Source organism: Lithobates pipiens, unplaced genomic scaffold (assembly GCF_037356315.1).
Source record: "Lithobates pipiens isolate NorthernLeopardFrog02 unplaced genomic scaffold, aLitPip1_a1.2 Scaffold_27, whole genome shotgun sequence".
Taxonomy (NCBI): Eukaryota; Metazoa; Chordata; class Amphibia; order Anura; family Ranidae; genus Lithobates; species Lithobates pipiens.
Genome location: NW_027507788.1, coordinates 80,538,836 through 80,557,356, shown reverse-complemented (window position 1 = coordinate 80,557,356; position 18,521 = coordinate 80,538,836). Strand labels below are relative to the sequence as shown.

Sequence of the window (18,521 nt, the reverse complement as noted above, 5' to 3'; positions counted from 1 at the left end):
CGGGGAAGGTGCCAGCGTCTCAGCAGGGAACATGCTTAAGAGTGCGGCGTCTTATCCGCGAGGAACATGCAAGCCGCCCACAGAACGAGTGATGTCATCCGAAGTTTCTTCCACCGCTGCTGCGCATGCGTGATTTTCGGCGCCATTATCGGCAAGAATTCTCTTTTGGCAAAATGCCGAAAAGGCCATTTTTCGGCCGATATGTTTCGGCGGCCGAAATTTCGGTGCATCCCTACACTGTGCAATACTTCGTCAATCCTCTGCAATAAATTTTAACAAACAGAATTTTATTTTTTTTTTTAAACGAATTTTCTGTCTTTTTTTTTTTTTTTTTGATTTATAGCACAAAAAAATAAAAAACCCAGCAGTGATTAAATACCACCAAAAGAAAGCTCTATTTGTGTGAAAAAAAGGACAAACGTTTCGTATGGGTACAGTGTTGCATGACTGAGTAATTGTCATTCAAAGTGTGAGAGCACCAAAAGCTGAAAATTTGGTCTGGTTAGGAAGGGGGTTTAAGTGGTTGAATGGGCGCGGCCACATACACGTAGCGGCCTGCCCAGGTCCCTTCCCATTGGTTGTTGGCATTTGACAGCTGCTTGGCTGGGTCCCGCCCACCCCCGACATCACGCTGGTTTCTTATGCCGTGTACACACGATCGGATTATCCGCCCGTGTGTGGGCTCCGGCGAACTTTTTCTTCCCAAAAGTCCGGCGGACTTGGAAGTTTTGACTCTCAGTTGTCAATCCGCCCGTCTGTGTGCTAGTCCGCCGGACTTTTGAAATGAACGGACTTGCCCACACACGAAGTAAAGTCCCTTAATTTTGAATGTGGCTCCAGGTAGACGGAACTAGCGAAAGAAGTCAATGTCGCCGCCTCCATCGGGGAGATTGACACCTCGCTAGCCCCGTGACCTGGTATGGATTTAAAGGGATGCCCCAATGCCGAAAAAAACGGCGTGGGGGTCCCCCCAAAGTCCATAGCAGACCCTTATCCGAGCACGCAGCCCGGCCGGTCAGGAAAGGGAGTGGGGATGAGCGAGCACCCCCACACCCCAAAGCACCTTGTCCCCATGGTGATGAGGACAATGGCCTCTTCCCGACAACCCTGGCCGTTGGTTGTCGGGGTCTGCAGGCGGGGGGCTTATCATAATCCGGGAGCCCCCTTTAATAAGGGGGTCCCCAGATTCTGGCCCCCTACCCCATGTGAATGAGTATACCTACCCATTCACCTAGGGGGGGAAAAAAGTGCAGAAAAAAAACACAACACAGGTTTTTAAAATTCATTATTAGACAGCTCCGGGGGTCGTCTCGCCGGACTCCTCCGCTATCCTCTGCTAGCTCTTTTACTAGCGGAGGAACCCGGCTTTCTCCTTCGCCACCGCTCTTCGGGGGGTTTTTGTCCCGCTCTTCGGTTCTTGCCGGGCCTCTGCTTTCTTCTTCCAGCTTTTTTACTAGCGTTGGCCTGGTCTTCTGTCGCCACCGCCTTCTGCTTCTTCTGCTGCTTCTTCTCTTCTTGCGATGACACAACGCTCTCTCCGGCCGTAATGCTGGGGACGTGATGTGCGGCGACTTGTATAGGGGCAAGGGGTGGGGTCACCAGGTGATATCACAGTCCCGGAGGATGCTGGGACGGTGACATCATAAGGAGTGGGGTCACCATGTGACATCACCCGGTAACCCCGCTCCTTATCCCTGTATAAGTCACCACATAACTCGTCCCCAGCATTATGGTAAAGAGCTGGAAGAAGAAAGTGGAGGCCCGGCAAGAAGACCCCTGAAGTCGGAAGAAGACCCCCGGGCGGCGGCGACTAAGGAGAGTAAAAGAGCTAGCAGAAGATAGCGGAGGAGTCCGGCAAGAAGATCCCCAAAGACAGAAGAGAAGACCCCCGGAGCAGTCTGATAAGTATTTTAAAAACCTGTGTGTGTGTGGGGGGGGGGGGGGGGTTTCTCCCCAGGTGAAGGGATAGGGGTACAATGTACCCCATACTTATTAAAGGGGGCTCCCAGATTCTGATAAGCCCCCCGCCCACAGAGCCCAACGGCCAGTGTTGTCGGGAAGAGGCCCTCATCAACATGGGGACAAGGTGCTTTGGGGTGGGGGTGGGGGGTCCCGTTTACCTGCAGCCACATTCAAAATGAACGGACTTTAATCCATGTGTGGGCAAGTCCGTTCATTTCAAAAGTCCGGCGAATTGTCCACCGGAAAAGTCCGGTTGTGTGTGGGCAGATACGCTCGTTTGGAAAGTCTGGCGGACCTTCACTGCAAATCAGTTTCACACACTGAGCCCAGAGCCGCTCAGTGTGTGACACTGTCAGTAGAGTGTGGGGAGTAACAATGGCAACACGCCTGGTTGCCCTCATTTAAAATGGCACCGGCCACCACCTTGCATTGCGTCATTTCCGCTTTTGAATATATATATATATATATATATCTCCATTTCCAGTATGGCTCCTAGGATATGTTTGTCATCAATCCCAGGAGGCAATAGGCGTCATTGGGCCATAGCATCGCGTTATTTCAAAAGCGGAAATGACGCAATGCAAGGTGGTGGCCGGTGCCATTTTAAATGAGGGCAACCAGGCGTGTTGCCATTGTTACTCCCCACACTATATATATATATATATATATATATATATATATATATATATATATATATATATATATATATATATATATATATATATATATATATATATATATATATATATATATATATATATATATATATATATATATATATATATATATATATATATATATATATATATATATATATATATATATATATATAAATTTTATTATTATACAAATCGATATTATGCACCCATGTGTGATTAAGGCCGGGTTCACACCGCTGCGATGGGGGAACGCCGCGAATCCGCGGCGTTTTCCCGCATCGCATTACTCCCGCCGGCAGTTCACACTGCCCTATGCGGACGGCTGGGAGTGTCAATGATATGTTAATGACACCCCCAGATCCGTCCGCATATCGCAGTGCGATCTGCCGACTCGCACAGGAATCGGATCGCATGGTGTGAACCCCCATGCGATCCGATTCTGTTGCGGACCAAAAAAAGGGTCCCGTGCGAGTTTGCTGCGGGAGCGATGCGAATTCAGCCATACTATCTGTATGGCTGTACTCGCATCGCTACGGAGATTGGATGTGATTTGCGGTGCGAATCACATCCGGATCTCCCCCCGCAGCAGTGTGAACCCAGCCTTAGTGTGTGTGTGTGTGTGTGTGTGTATATGTATATATATGTTTAAGGTAAAAGAGCTGCAGAGGATGCCGGGGAATTTGAAAAGTGGGTGGAATTCCACTTTAATAAAACAAGTGTCCAAAAAAGATTACGGTATCTTTTTTTTTTTTTTTTTTTCTTTCCCAGTTTACATCAATCAACGGAGACAAATTGGGGTATTCTACTTGTTAATGTCCAAAAGATGACTCTAGTGATAATCCTGATCAGAAGAGGGTGACTTCACACACATGCTCCCCCCCCGTGTGAATGCGCTCACCTCCAACAGTGTGACTGCACACTTAAATTTGGTCCGCATAAGCGGTTGAACCACTCCTGGGCTCTATGTGTAACTGACTCCGCAGGATCCCACAGGAAAATCTAGAGAAGTTGTCCTCAGTTTAAAACAAGAGGCTGGATAGTGCATTATCGCTAGTTTTAAAAATGTATTTAGAAAACGCATAACATCGGGGTACATATTTTAGGTGCTTCCAGCGCACCAAACAATAAAAACATTAAGCATAGGATTCCTCTCCAAACGACTTCCAAACTTGTATGTGTCAGCAGCTTGTACAATCGGTATAGTTGTCAATGCTACAAGACGCCACAAAGTCGGAGACACAGTGAGTAACACTACCTGTGATTATAGTTGCCATTAAAAGTCCCCACTACAGTTCCCACCAGAACTGCCACTCGTCTTCCCCCCCACCAAAGAGTAAGAGAAGGAATAAAAATAGACAATACATAGAAGGGAGAGGAAAGCGGGGGAGGAACAAAGAAAAAAAAAATAGAGGATAAGGGGTAAAAAAAAAAAAAAAAAAAAGGGCTAGAGGGATGGGGGGAAAAAAACAAGAAATTAGGATAGAGAGAGAGAAAAGGGAAATAAAGGAGAACAAAGAGAAAGAATGGTACATCCTAAAATGTACCATAAGAGGTTTTAACCACTTGCTTACTGGGCACTTAAACTACCCTCCTGCCCAGACCAATTTTCAGTTTTTAGTGCTCTCACACATTGACAATTGCTCAGTCATGCAACACTGTAACCAAATGATTTTGTCCTTTGTCCTTTTCTTCATACCAATAGAGCTTTCTTTTGGTGATATTTGATCACCTCTTGTTTTTTCTTTTTTTTTCTGCGCTATAAATGAAAAAAAGACAGAAAATTTTGAAAAAAAATATGAATTTTTCTTCATTTCTGTGATAAAATTTTGCACATTAGCAATTTTTCTTCATAAATTTTGGCCACAATTTATACTACTACACATCTTTGGTAAAAATAACCCAAATTATTGCATATTATATGATCTGTGTGAAAATTATAGAGTCTACAAGCTATGGTGCAAATCACAAAGATTTGCAAAAAAAGATCACATCTGATGTACTAAGGCCTATCTCAATTCTTGAGACCCTAACAAGCCAGGAAAGTACAAATGCCCCCCAAATGACCCCTTTTTGGAAAGTAGACATTCCAATGTATTTAGTAAGAGGCATGGTGAGTTATTTGAAGTTGTCATTTTTTCCCACAATTCTTTGCAAAATTAAGATTTTTTTATTTTATTTTTTTCTTTTCTTTTCACAAAATTGTCATTGTAAATAGCTTTTCTCCCACACGGAATGTGCATACCACAAATAACACCCCAAAATACATCCTCCTACTCCTCCTGAGTAGAACGATGCCACATGTGAGACTTTTACACAGCCTGACCACATACAGAGGCCTAATATTGATGTAGCACCTTCAGGCATTCTAGAAGCATAAATTACACATTTCATTTCTCAATCGCCTATTACAGTTTTGAAGGCCCTGGAACACCAGGACAATGGAAACGTCCAGAAAATTACCCCATTTTGGAAAGCTAACACCCCAACGTATAATCTATGAGGCATAATGAGTCTTTTGAATGGTTCATCTTTTTCCAGAAGTTTTTGGAAAATGTGGAAAAAAAAAGAAACACTTCTTTTTTTTTTTTTTTTTTTTTTTTTTTTACACAAAGTTGTCCGTTTATAAGATATTTCCAACACATAGCATTTACATAGCAAAAATAACACCCCAAAATACATTCTACTACTCCTCCTAAGTATGGCAATACCACATGTGTGAGACGTTTACACTGCCTGGCCACATACAGAGGCGCAACATGCAAGGAACACAGTCTGGCCTTCCAGGGACACATAGCCTGCACATACCAAGAATTACACCCCCAAATACATTATGCTGAGCAAAGGGTAAAGAAAAGATTACCTGTGGTTTTAGAAGCGCAGTTGTCCACAGGAGGATATCACTGGTCCAGGCAGCAGGCAGGGACTTGGTCAGCAACAGCGAACACAGTTTTTTAGGCAGCAGGCAGGGATACTGTCCATATACAGTCCAGAGTCGGATATTGTCAGCAGTGCCAAAAATATTGGTCCTGGTAGTAGGCAGGTCCATGTTGTGTGGTCAGTGCGGCATGACGGCAGGAAGTCCTACAGGCAGCAGACAGAAGTAGAGCCTCATTCAGGACAGAATGGGGATGGGGTAGAGGCTTCTCCCACCCAAATCTCTTTGAAGCCTCCGAGTATCCAGAACCCTAATCTAGGAATAAGAAAACAAAGAAAATTGTTTTCTTCATCCAGAAAAACTATACTGGAGCCCCTCACATATGTGAGACCCCGTGTTGAATCCCACTAGTCCAGTTGCAGAATACAAGATCAGTCCAAGAGGCAGGCAAATATCGTGGTCAAACAGTCCAAGGTCAGTTCCAGATCAGGCAGCGGTATGTACAGAATCGGCAGGCATAAGAGTGGTCGAATATCAAGCCAGCGTCAGTTACAGAGCAGGCAGTGGCATAAGGGGTGTGAAGGTGTATGAAGGCAGGAACTGAGGATTATGTTTACCATTCTTCACTAAAGATTTATTGAAGTATGGTAACGGTGAAAACAAGTCACCTATGCAGAGACCTGGTTGGGAAGGACATTGTGCACAATAATGTCTTTTCTGACTCCTGCTCTGGTACACACCTTACATCTTTTTTGACGTCTTTGGCCTGTTGGTTTGGGAGGGATTTTATCGGGAAAGAGTCGACTCTCCGAGCGCCAAACAACATCTGATCGGATATTTTCTGGTGGGCCGTTCAGGAAAATAAGGGCAGTGAAAACTTCCTCCTGGTAGCCAAAGAAGCGTTTGGGGTTTTGGGTGGAGTTGCGGTAAATGACATAGGAATTGTAAATGGCCAATTGAGAAAAAAAAATTGCTACTTTTTTGTACCAATGGTATGTCCGTCTTGTGGCAAGGTATGGTTCCATCATTTGGTCGTTGAAGTCGACTCCCCCCATGAACAAATTATATTCATAAATGCATTTTGTTTTTTTTTACGGGGCCATTCCTTCTGGGGATTTCCACGAACGTATCATTGTGGATAGAAGACAACATATATACATCCCTTCTGTCCCTCCACTTCACTGCCAGAATCTCCTTTTTTCACAGACTTGCGGTTTCTCCTTTTTGCAGCTTCTTATTCACAAGACTTTGAGGAAAGCCCTTCCGATTCCTTTTTACAGTGCCACATGCTAGCGTCTTCTTCCGGTAAAGGTTGTGGAACAGGGGCAGAGATGTGTAGAAGTTGTCTACATACAGGTGGTAGCCTTTATCCAGTAGGGGGTATATGAGGTCCCAAACAACTTTCCCGCTGGATCCCAAGTAGTCCGGACAATTAGGGGGCTGCAGCTGGGTGTCCTTCCCTTTGTACACTATGAATATGTGTACCCTGTGGCTCGGTCGCATAATTTGTAGACCTTCACCCCATAGCGGGCTCTTTTGCTGGGCATAAATTGCTTCATTTTAAGCCTGCCGCTAAATTTAATAAGGGACTCATCCACACATGTGTTGGTCCGGGGTAAACAATTTGGGGAATGTTTCTGAAAAATAATTAATTATTGGACGAATTTTGTAAAGCCTGTCGTAATTTGGGTCATTTCGTGGAAGGCACTGGGTATTGTCGCTGAAATGTAGGAACCTCATGATCATCAGATACCTAGTTCTGGGCATTACCGCGGAGAAGAGCGGTGTGTGGTGGAGGGGGTGGGTTGACCAATAGGTACACAATTTTATTTTTTTGTTGAGTCCCATGTTAAATGTGAGGTCTAAAAAAACCTTGAACTCCTCCACTGTTAGGTCTCTCCATTCGTAGGGACGGGCATAATAAGATGTCCGATTTTGTAAAATAAATTGTTGTGCATACAGGTTGCACTGGGCCACAGTTGACGCCAACATATCCTCCGTAAAAATTAAAAAAATGTATTGGGGTAAAATTTTCCGTGTCCACCTGGACTCCTGGATGGGCAGTGAAAGGGGGAACATTGGCCTCTTCTGAATTGGGAGGAAGCCACAAGGGGTTCTGAAGGGCATAGGGAAGACCGGCATGGCTCCTAACCCTTTGGGGCTGAGATGACACCCCATTGGTACTTGGCCTTTCTTGCCGAGGCGCTGTGGTGCTGGTGGACTGCACTTCGGTGCTTTTGGACGGCACTGCCTCACTAGAACGCCTTCGTTTGATGGGTTGGATATCTCCCTCCTCAGATTCAGTCAGTGTTTCACTACTGAGGACTGGCTCATGATTTATGTCAGCTTCAGAATCTGAATTTGAAAGAGAATCTGAAGAAGAGAGCTCCCCGTTGCTCTCATTGGCAGTGGAAAGAATTTGGTATGCCTCCTCAGCGGAAAAGACTCTTTTTTTAGACATGGTTGCTGGTGTTGATGAGACTGCACTGATGAGGTGGCACTGATGTGCACTGATGAGGCAACACAGATGGGCACTGATCGCACAGATGTGCACGGATGAGGCGGCACAGATGTGCACGGATGAGGCGGCACAGATGTGTACTGATGAAGTAGCACAGAGGTGGCACAGATGGGCACTGATGCGGTGGCACAGATGGGCACTGATTGCACAGATGGGCGCTGTTGAGGTGGCACAGATGGGCGCTGATGGGTCGGCACAGATGTGCATTGATTTATTGCACAGATGTGCAGATTTATTGCACAGATGTGCACTGATGAGGCGGCAGATGGGCACTGCTGAGGTGGCACAGATGGTACAGATGGGCACCGATTGGTACAGGTGGGCACTGGCGGTGCACCGATGGCACTGGGGGGTTACAGATGGGCACTGGCGGGCACAGATGGCACTAAAATCAGTATTGGGCACTCTTATAGATAACTCACAGAATCTCTCTCCTCACACGCTGTCTCTGTGTGAGGAGACAGATTCGAATCTAGGCTTACCTGCAGGTCAAAGTGGTTTGTAAGAGTTTACAACCACTTTAAGACTCGTATGAATCGTCCGCAGTAGGGGCATATAATTGAGATGTTTTTTTCCCTTTTATGGACAAAGTCTTCTGCTCGAATAGGTGCAGTAATCCAAGCCTAGCATCCGATAAGGCAAGTTGTGTGGTTGAAGATTGGTTTAGTTTATGGGACCATTCCAGGTCAGCAATACGAAGTGACAACTCTTGTATCTGGGCAAGATGGGTTTGTTTAAGTCTAGAGTCATGTTTGTTAGACCCCGCATAGCACATTTTTTAATGCCTCCCACTGGATCAGGACAGAGCTATTGTCATTGCCATGGTCAGAAATGAAATTGGAAATAGTGGTGCGAGTTTCTGTCGAGCATATGTCGTCTTGCAACAGTGAGTCGTTCAATCTCTGTGTCCAGTCGTGACCAGGAAAATCAGGTAGGAAAAGGGACAAATACACCAGCGCATGGTCGGACAACAATGTTACTGATCCTACTCTGAGGTTGGTATGTCAAGGCATAATGGCTTACCAGGAAAAAAATCAATGCGGGAGTAGGAGTTATGAGCTGTAGAGTAGCACGAATAATCCCTGTCTGTAGGGTGGAAAATGCACCAAATATCCAAGTTATGTTGAACAAGAAATCTCTTTTAATCTATTAATTTGGGCGTATGAAATGGAGCTTCTGCCTGATGAAGTATCCAGTGCAGGATTAAGGACACTATTGAAGCGAGAAGGCTCATTCCTTCAGCAAAGTCCATTAGGTTATGGAGATATTGAATGGTATCAGTTATTTTGGTCCTCGTTAGGGATGGTATATGTTAGCCAGGGTATAGGATTTGCCACTAAGAAATTTTCAAAAACTGTTGCGTTTTTGATGCATTTTGCCACATTCCAGATACGTTCCACACAGAAAAAATGCAACATGTTCTAATTTTGTTGATTAGACTGGAAGGCACTGCACTGGTATGAATTAGGTTCATTTGAATCAATTTTGAACACTGTCCAGGCGTTTTTTTTTTTTTTTATTATTATGTTTTGTGTGTTTTTGAGGCAGAATAAAAATTCACTGGACTGCATCTGGTGTGACCCACCCCTGAATAACCACTGCAGTTTCCTTTTTGTGTTTTGAGCATAAATCTTTTTTACAACTAGCTGATATAAAAGCTCAGGGTTTTATGATACTTTATTTCATTACAGTTTTCTTTTTTTTTTGTTTACAATAGCTTTGGACTGAAGAACTACCACAATGGCAGAAGCCCACCAGGCTGTGGCATTCCAGTTTACAGTTACACCAGAAGGGATTGACCTTCGATTAAGCCATGAGGCTCTTAAACAGGTATACATCTCTGGGCTCCGATCCTGGAAGAAGAAGCTAGCTCGCCTCAGGGTAAGCAATGTGGCATGATTTTTGTGCTGTGTCTGTTCCAGCATCTTTATTTGTGCAATTTTAAAACTAAGCAGTCATAGCATGTCTTGCCAGGGAACCTGATTTGATAATAAAGTTCTTAGGCTTAAAGGGGTTGTAAACCTTTGTGTTTTTTCAGCTTAATGCATCCTATGCATTAAGCTGAAAGAACACCTGACAGTGACAGCCCCCCCCCCCCCCCATTTTACTTTCCTTAGCCCTGGAACTTGACCCAGTGGGAACATGCTGTCTCTCTGCAGGGGGTTCTCGGCTCTTGATTGGATAGATTGATAGCGCAGCCATTGGCTCGCGATCAAGGCTGCAACAAATTATTATTTTCATTAATGATTAGTTGGCCGATCTATTTCGATTAATCGGTTAATAACCTTAAAGTGTGGTGTATAATTTAGTTAATATGTAAAGTTTAAAAAAAAATTAGGTCTGTTATTGATTAAAATTTTCGGGTTTGATCAATTTTCTTTTAATCGATCAACTAATTTCGATTTAATTATAACGCACATACAGATCCAACTACTTTTAGCTGATCTTCTTGCATTGCAGCTCTGCATTATTCAGTGGTAAATGTGGTATACACTATATACAATCACCCAACACTAGTTCACAATCCATGACTTAACTTCACAATTCACACAAATATGTTTTAAATTCAAACTGTAGCACTGACGTAAGTAATTTTTCTTTCCACAGTAGCATGACGATCCCTCCACCTCCGGTCTAACTAATCACTCTCACCTTATGGCATGGACCCCTGTGCAAACAGGTGGTCATGCAAGCGGGTATCAAAAGGGTTAACACGGACCATAAACTTTTCTCACGTCTCCTTAAATCTCAGCAAGGACTCCAGGTCATGGGTAGAGAGAAAAGATCTAAGTGCTCACCGCTTAAGTATAAGATTTAATTTTTGTGTTCAAACACAAACTACTACGTCACTGGATCTCCTCTGGAACTCCCTGAAGACAGAGAAACCGGCGGAGAGATGAGTACTGATCAAAGAATTTTGATTTGATCAAACAAAATTAACGATTAATCGAGGAATTAATCTTTAATTTCCACAGGCCTAAAAAAAAATTTATTCTTTAATCCACTCTGAGAATAACGGACAGAAGAGATAACTGTATATGCTATTAGAGGTTGAATCTGGTAAATATCATTCAGACAGTGTATGTGGTTTTTATTCAGAAATGACATTAGTTTTTGAAACAGAATGTTAAAAGCAAGTGAAAATTTAAAACGTTATTTCATTTAGCAAATGTACAAAGATTTTTTGCCTGAATATTCTCGTCTGAAAATGTATCCATGTGGCCAGCATAAGACTCGGTACACACCTATGCAGTTTGCTTTTGATCAGTTTCTGCAGTGCTTTTTGCTCTGTTTTGATTTTTTGACGCACGTGATTTTGCTGCAGTTTGCGTTTTTACATATTTTTTTTTTATGGTGTTTTTTTTTTTGTTTTTTTTTGTGCAGGTAAACATGCTTTTCTGCAGCTTCTCCGTTGAAGTCTATTGACCCAAAAAAGCACAGTTTTGCATTGAAAACAGTCCTTGACCCTTTCCAAATACGCAGCAGCTGAACAAAAGCATAGATGTGAACATGAAATTAACTGTAGTGCGTTTATGCAAAAAGCACCAAAAAAACACATAGTTGTAAACCAGGCCTAAGATGTTTAGTAACAACATGGGGTTAAAAAAAATAAAAAATTAGCCCATAGTACAAAAAGAGCAAATAATCGTTGCTTTTTTTTGTTCTCTAAAGGGCTCATTTTATTTTTATATATTTTTTTAACCCCATTATGTTACTGGCTGATTAATCGATTATGAAAATAGTAATCGATTATAAAATCGATTAGTTGTCGATTAATCGATTGGTTGTTTCGGCCTTACTCATGATGCTGTCAATCGAATCCAATGATGCAGGGGTAGGGGCTGAATCAAACATTTGGTGGCTATGGACACCGAATGCTGGACTCAGGAGTGTGCCCGCAAGGTAACCCAACCGTTTTTATCTTCAGCCATGTGTCCTGTAGAGTAGGGGTTTCCAAACTACTTTCTAAGCAAAGGGCCAGTTTACTATCCTTAAGCCTTTAAGGGGGCTGGACTGTGGCCCGGCATCAATGCCTCTTCGTTGTTGTGTTTGTTTTTTTGTTTTTTTTAATTGGGAAGAATAGTGCCCCAGTGATGGTGTCAGTAGGGGGACTGGTGCTCCATCATTGGTATCAGTTGGTGGAATAGTACCCCAAGGCCCAGATAAAGGCAAGCAAAGGGCCACAGTTTGAAGACCACTGCTGTACAGTATTGTAAAACTCTGAATTTACGCAGAATCTGTCAGCATCCCTCAGCAGCACAAAGCAGGGATCAGGGATCTGCACACTGCATAGCTCAGGGAGAAGAATTCTGAGCCTGACTGGAGGGGACACACAACCCTCCTCTCATTACAGGGGAACATGCACAGTGGCTGTCAATCACAATCTTTGTGCAGGAGCCCCACAGGCAATCAGATATTCAACAATCTACAGTACAGAGTTTTTTATTATCTTTTTTATTCGCTTTAGCCCAGGAAGATTTTACCCCCTTCCTGACCAGAGCACTTTTTTGTGATTTTGCACTTCATCGCTTTAAAAATTGCATGTTGCACCCATACAAAATTGACTTTTCTCTTATTCACCGACGACACAGCTCCTCTCTGTAACTAAATGGGTTGTATAGCCTGCCATTAGGAGAAACTAGGCAAAATTTGTTACACAATACACAGAACTTTATTCCCACCCCAGGAGGGTGGGCCCCGTGCTATCAACCCTTCCAACTGCTCCTAGCAGCGTCAGTTTTTATTTTGCCTAGCAAGGAGAATTACCTAGGAAACCCTGCGAGCCTCTCGGTCCAGGTTTTTACTGCAGGTTTGTTGCTTTTTGCGCAATGTGAGCGATTCTGAGATCTTCTATCAACTGCCGACTGGGTAACAGGCTGGTTAATGAAATCCTTGTAGTCCTCCCCAGTCCGGCCATAGAGCGTGAGCAGGCCGCAGCTACGGCTCAACAGGCCACGACATACCTCATGCTCCAGAGGTGGTCGGTGAGCTTTAATGCTCCAGGGTACACATATGACCGGGCTACAGATGTCTAGATCACAGTATACCGGGCCAGTAACTTTCCCTGTAATTCCGCAGGAGTTGGCTACCACGGAATGTCTCCCAGCTCTTCAGGACTGGTAAGTACGGCTCTCCCTGCTTCAGTGGGGGGAGCAGCTGGGCATTCCCTGGGGGGGGGTCGATTCGGGGGCCACCTCGCCTCCTTATCTTCTCTCCCAAGTCCCTATCACCCCTCCTTCCCCCCTCTGAGGGGGGTGTCTGCATGCGCTGCGGGCGGTGTGTGTGTGGGTCGCTGTTTCTCGCCTGTGGGGCTCTGCGGTTGCTGTTCAGTCCTGGTCCAGGTCTGGGGGTCCTAAAAAAGGCAATTTTTGTGGAAGATGTCTGTGTGGATTTGGGAAAGCTATAGATTCCCCTGGGGAGCTTCAGCAGCCATTTTCCCTGAGATTCCTATGGATTGCATTGGCAGCCATTTTGTGAAAGCCAATATGATTTCTTCACCGCTGGCCTCTTGTGACAGCTTTCAATGTGCTTTCTCTTGTTACTTCCTATATTCCCTGTGTGTGAGGGACACTGGGTGGCTCTGTGTGGAACGCTGAAGCTGTTCTGCAAACCGTTGCACCGCTGTTAGAGCTGCTGCTGACACATTTTTTTTCTCCTTTCTGCATCTGGGAACCTTCTAGGGACTACAGGCACTGTTGTTGGCATTCACAGAACGCCCCAGGGTGGTGAGTCTAGCCCGAAGCACCTCCCCCATGTGGTGGTGGCGGCAGCAGGAGGGTGGGACCTTCACTGTCCTAAGTCCCCTTGCAGGTGGCAGACAGGATAAGGTCAGCATGGCTTCAGAAACTGGTGTTTCTTCCCCCAAAATCCAGGCTATAGCAACCGGGTCACCTGCGATTATTGCGGTGCGCATGGACACCCTGGTGGCGTTCCTGGACTCCTATGTTGCTAAGATAGAGGCGGCACGTGGCAGGAAAGGTGCACATAAGAGGCCCCTGCCCCCCGTCCTCTGGGGAAAGCTCTGATGCAGACTTGGGTCCTGGAGACCCCTGCTCTGACCTATCAGACGTGGCTGACCAGGACCGTTTGGACAGTGAGGATGATTCCCCGTCCGGTGCATGACAAGGCGCTTGTTGGAGCACTTATCACAGCTGTGCGTGATACCCTGAAGATTCAGGAGCCAGCGGATTCCTCTGCTGATGTACCGGTCCCTTTTGGGTCCCACAAGCCAGCACGTTCACCTAAGGTCTTCACGTATTTGACTTATTTTGACAAATTCATCTACAGGGAATGGGGTCGCCCGCAATGGACCTTTTTCGGTCCCCAAAAACTTGGCGGTGCGCTACACCTTTGAGGAAAGCCTTCTCAAAAAGTGGTCGGGTCCTCCGGTCGTGGACCCCCCAGTAACCAGGTTAAATAAAGTAACCACGATCCCAGTTGAGGGGACTCCTGCATTCAAGGATCCCACGGACAGGAGGGCCGAAGCAGTGGCTCGTTCCTTGTTTACGGTTGTCGGGTCAGCCGTGCGACCTGTACTGGCATCCGCACTGGTGTCGCAGACACTGACTGAGTGGGCAAAACTTTTGCACCGCGAATTGGGAGAGCAGCATGCCTCCCCTGTCTGCGTGGAGTTGGCAGGCCAACTAGTGCATGGCCTTAAGTACATTTGTGACGCGCCCCTGGATACTCTCCCTCTGTTATCCAGGGCCTCAGTGTCAGCTGAGGTGCCTTATTTGGCTGAAATGCTGGTCCGCTGACCAGCCTTCCCTTCCTTGGCGACTGGCTCTTTGAAGCCTTGTTGGTTGACATTATTAAAAATTCCACGGGCGGTAAGAGTACACTACTCCCACAGGCCAGGAAGGCTAAGGAGCCATGTAGCAGGCAAGGGCCCTCCTTTTCCACTCACAAGCGGCTTTTTCGTCCGCTGGGTGCTTTGTCAAAATGACCCCAGCCCGACGGGACGCCCACGGACGGCCAGAAGCGTCCCTGGAACCGCAAGCCTACGAACAAAGGTGCTACCGCATGAAGGTCTGCCCCCACCCACATCTCAGAGTTTGCAGCCCATTGGACCTCCCGGTTATCCGACCAATGGGTCTGTGACCTGATTTCTACAGGCTACAAGATAGTTTCTCTCTTGGCCACCAAACAGATTCTTCCCCTCCAGCATACCCGTATCCCCGGTTATCCGGGAGGCACTGTTAGGGGCAGTGAGGGACTTGCTGCATCAGGGGGTGATCGTACCAGTTCCAGAATCGGAACGCTTCCAGTGGTTCTACTCTAATCTGTTTGTGGTTCCCAAGAAGGATGGGGTACGTCCAATCTTGGACTTAAAAGCCCTCAATCACTTTGTAAAAATGCAGAGGTTCAGAATGGAATCAGTTCACTCAGTAGTCACTGCACTCCATCGGGACTTCCTGGCATCCTTGGACATTCAGGATGCCTACTTGCACATACCCATATGCCTTCGGGATCAAAAGTTTCTGCGTTTTGGCAGTCGGGGAAGCCCATTACCAGTTTGTGGCCCTTTCCTTTGGCCTGGCATCAGCCCCCTGAGTCTTTACCAAAGTACTGGCTCCAGTGTTGGCCTTGTTGAGACAATGCGGGATCGCGATCGTGAGTTATCTAGACTATCTCCTTCTGAGTGCTTCTTCCACCTCAGAGTTAGAGGAGGATGAGGCGATCGCCTTGAAGACCCTGCAAGCTTTTGGGTGGCTGTTGAACCTAAAGTCGGTGGTGGTACCGACTCAGCGTCTGGAGTACCTGGGGTTACTATTGGACTCCAGGGAAGCAAGGGTTTTTCTCCCCTCAGACAAATCGCTGACTCTCAGATCTGCGGTCAAACTACTGTTGAACCGCAAGTGGTCATCACTCCGCTGTTGCATGCTGGTGCTGGGGCTCGTGGTGGCTGCCTTTTTGAGGCAGTACCTTATGCCCAGTTCCACACCAGAGTCCTGCAAAAGGAGATCTTGACAAATGGGACAAATCTCCGTTGTCCCTGGATCGCCAGATCCAGATGAGCCAGCCAGTCAGGGACTCCCTGATCTGGTGGTTGAGGTCCCTGGTGATTCAGGCCGGAAAATCGTTCCTTCCTCTGAAATGGACTGTGGTCACCACGGACGCCAGTCTGGCTGGGGTGGAGTGATGGGGATTCAGTTGGCTCGGGGCCTCTGGTCGACGGAGGAATCCAAGTTGCCGATCAATCTGCTTGAATTGAGAGTGATCAGGCTGTGCCTCCACACATGGTCAGCGTGTCTTTGAGGGCATCCGACCAGGATAGTCAGACAACGCCACTGCTGTGTCATACATAAATCACCAAGGGGGGGACAAGAAGTTCAGCCGCTGCTCGGGGGGTCGCTCACATACTTCGGTGGGCAGAGTGACACGTTCCAGTCCTGTCGGCCATTTACATCCCAGGGTTGGAAAATTGGCAGGCGTCAGATGCTGGATGAGTCGTCAGATGCTGGATCCAGGAGAATGGGCATTGCAGCTGGAGATATTCAGGCGGCTGTGCCTGAAATGGGGCACACCAGATGTGGATCTATTGGCCTCCCGGCTCAATTGGAAGGTGCCGAGATTCGTGTCCAGGACAAGAGATCAGTGGGCAGTGAGACGTGCTGGTGGCTCCGTGGGATCAGTACCGGCTGATCTACGCCTTTTCCTCCGCTGAAACTGGTGCCATGTCTGCTTCGCAGAGTAGAAGCCGAGGGGATTCCAGACGCTCCCTGGCGACTGCTGTTGAGAGAGGACCTCCTATCTCAAGGTCCAATCCTTCACCCTGCTTTACCATCGCTGGCTTTAATGGCCTGGCTATTGAAAGCCATGTATTGAGGAGCAGGGGTCTGTCAGACTCAGTGATCCCAACTATGCTGAGGGCGCAGAAATCTTCTTCCAGGAAGGTATACCATCGTACTTGGAAGGCCTACATCTCCATGTGTGAGGAGAAAGGGTGGCATCCGCACTCCTTCTCTATATCCAGGATCCTGCTGTTTCTTCAGCAAGGTGTAGACCAGAGGTTGGTGTTGAGCACCATCAAGGGGCAGATTTCAGCTATGGTTGTCTTTTTTTTTTTTTTTTTTTTTTCCAAAGACCCCTGGCATCTCACTCATCAGTGAGTACCGTTGTGCAGGGGGTGTAACATGTAGTCCCTCTGGCACGTCCTCCGTTACCTCCATGGGTTTTGAACCTGGTGTTGTCGCTTCAGGAGCCACTGTTTGAGAATATCAGGGAGATTCCTCTGCTGACCCTTTCACAGAAGGTGGTCTTTCTGGTGGACATCACATCGGCCAGGAGGGTTTCGGAACTGGCGGTCTTGTCCTGCAAGTCGCCTTATCTGGTCATCCACAGGGATAAGGTGGTGTTGCGTCCGCAACCGTCCTTTCGGCCTTTCATATCAGTGAGGACATTGTATTGCCATCATTGTGTCCTAAGCCGAAGCACCCCGAGGAGGTGGCCCTTCACGCTCTGGATGTGGTTACGGCTCTGAAGGTGTACTTGTCTGCTACAGCTTCCTTTCGTAAGTCAGACTCGGTTTGTTTCGGTGGCTGGTCCTAAGAAGGGCATGGCGGTCTCGTCTGCCACCATTTCCAGGTGCATAGTACCGCCCAGGGGGCGGTCCTACTGGCTATAACCCCTTACACTGCATCCAGCAGCTCAGTTTTTTTTCTGCCTTGTGTAGAAGGACCTGACTCCCTGTGGGACCATTGGTCCTGGGAATTTTTTCTTTTTTCTGTATTTTTGATTCCTGTGATTCCAGCCGGGCTGGGTGACAGGCTGGATAATCTAGATCCTGGTAGTCTCCCCAGGCTGGCCATCGAACGTAAGCAGACCTTAGCTGGGTCGGCCACGACATGCCCCGTCTGATCCAGGGGTGGCCGGTGAGCTATATGCTCCAGGGCACACATATGACCGGCCTACTGCTGTCCATGTCAGTGTGACGTGTCCGACAGCCACCCCGTACTGCTCGGGTGATGGGTCTGTCTGTGGAATGCGTCCAGCAGTACCTACAGGAGGGGTAAGTATGGTTCCACATGTGTCGGCAGAATGGAGTAGCTGGGCATTCTCTGGAAGGTCGACTAGGGGGTCTCTCACTCTCCCTTTCTTCTCTCCCTGTCCCTTCCCTCCTCCCCATGCTATGGGCCTCTGTGTGACTGGGCACAGGGGGTGCAGCGCACGACCTGCCCTGGGGGTCTTCTGGGGGGGAGCCTGGGTCCTGGCAGGGGCCTGCGCTGGGTGTTGAGGGTTCACTCGTCTTTTTGCCTGTTTCTGGGCCACGATGGGGTGTTTTTGGTGTGTATGCCATGTAGGGAGGCCGCCGCGCCATTTTCCTGTAGCCAAAGCCAGGGACAAATTTCCGTTGTCCCTGGATTGTCAAATTCTGTTGAGTCAGCTAGTCAGGGATTCCCTGCTCTGGTGGCTGAGGTTGCCGGCCCTTCGATCCAGGAAGTTGTTCCTTCCTCTTCATTGGACGGTGATCACAACGGACGCCAGCCTGACTGGTTTCGGG

General features: G+C 47.0%; 1 protein-coding gene across 3 annotated transcripts in view; it reads left to right on the top strand.

Moving 5' to 3' along the window:
- Positions 1 to 18,521, top strand: part of LOC143933940 (carnitine O-palmitoyltransferase 1, liver isoform-like) — a 203,607-nt gene that overhangs the window by 82,048 nt on the left and 103,038 nt on the right. For all 3 annotated transcript variants that reach the window (XM_077457117.1, XM_077457118.1, XM_077457116.1), the window contains exon 2: positions 9,735 to 9,898. In XM_077457117.1, the coding sequence (XP_077313243.1) occupies positions 9,758 to 9,898 (141 nt within the window). In that variant the 5' untranslated portion in view covers positions 9,735 to 9,757. The remainder of the gene's footprint in view (positions 1 to 9,734; positions 9,899 to 18,521) is intronic.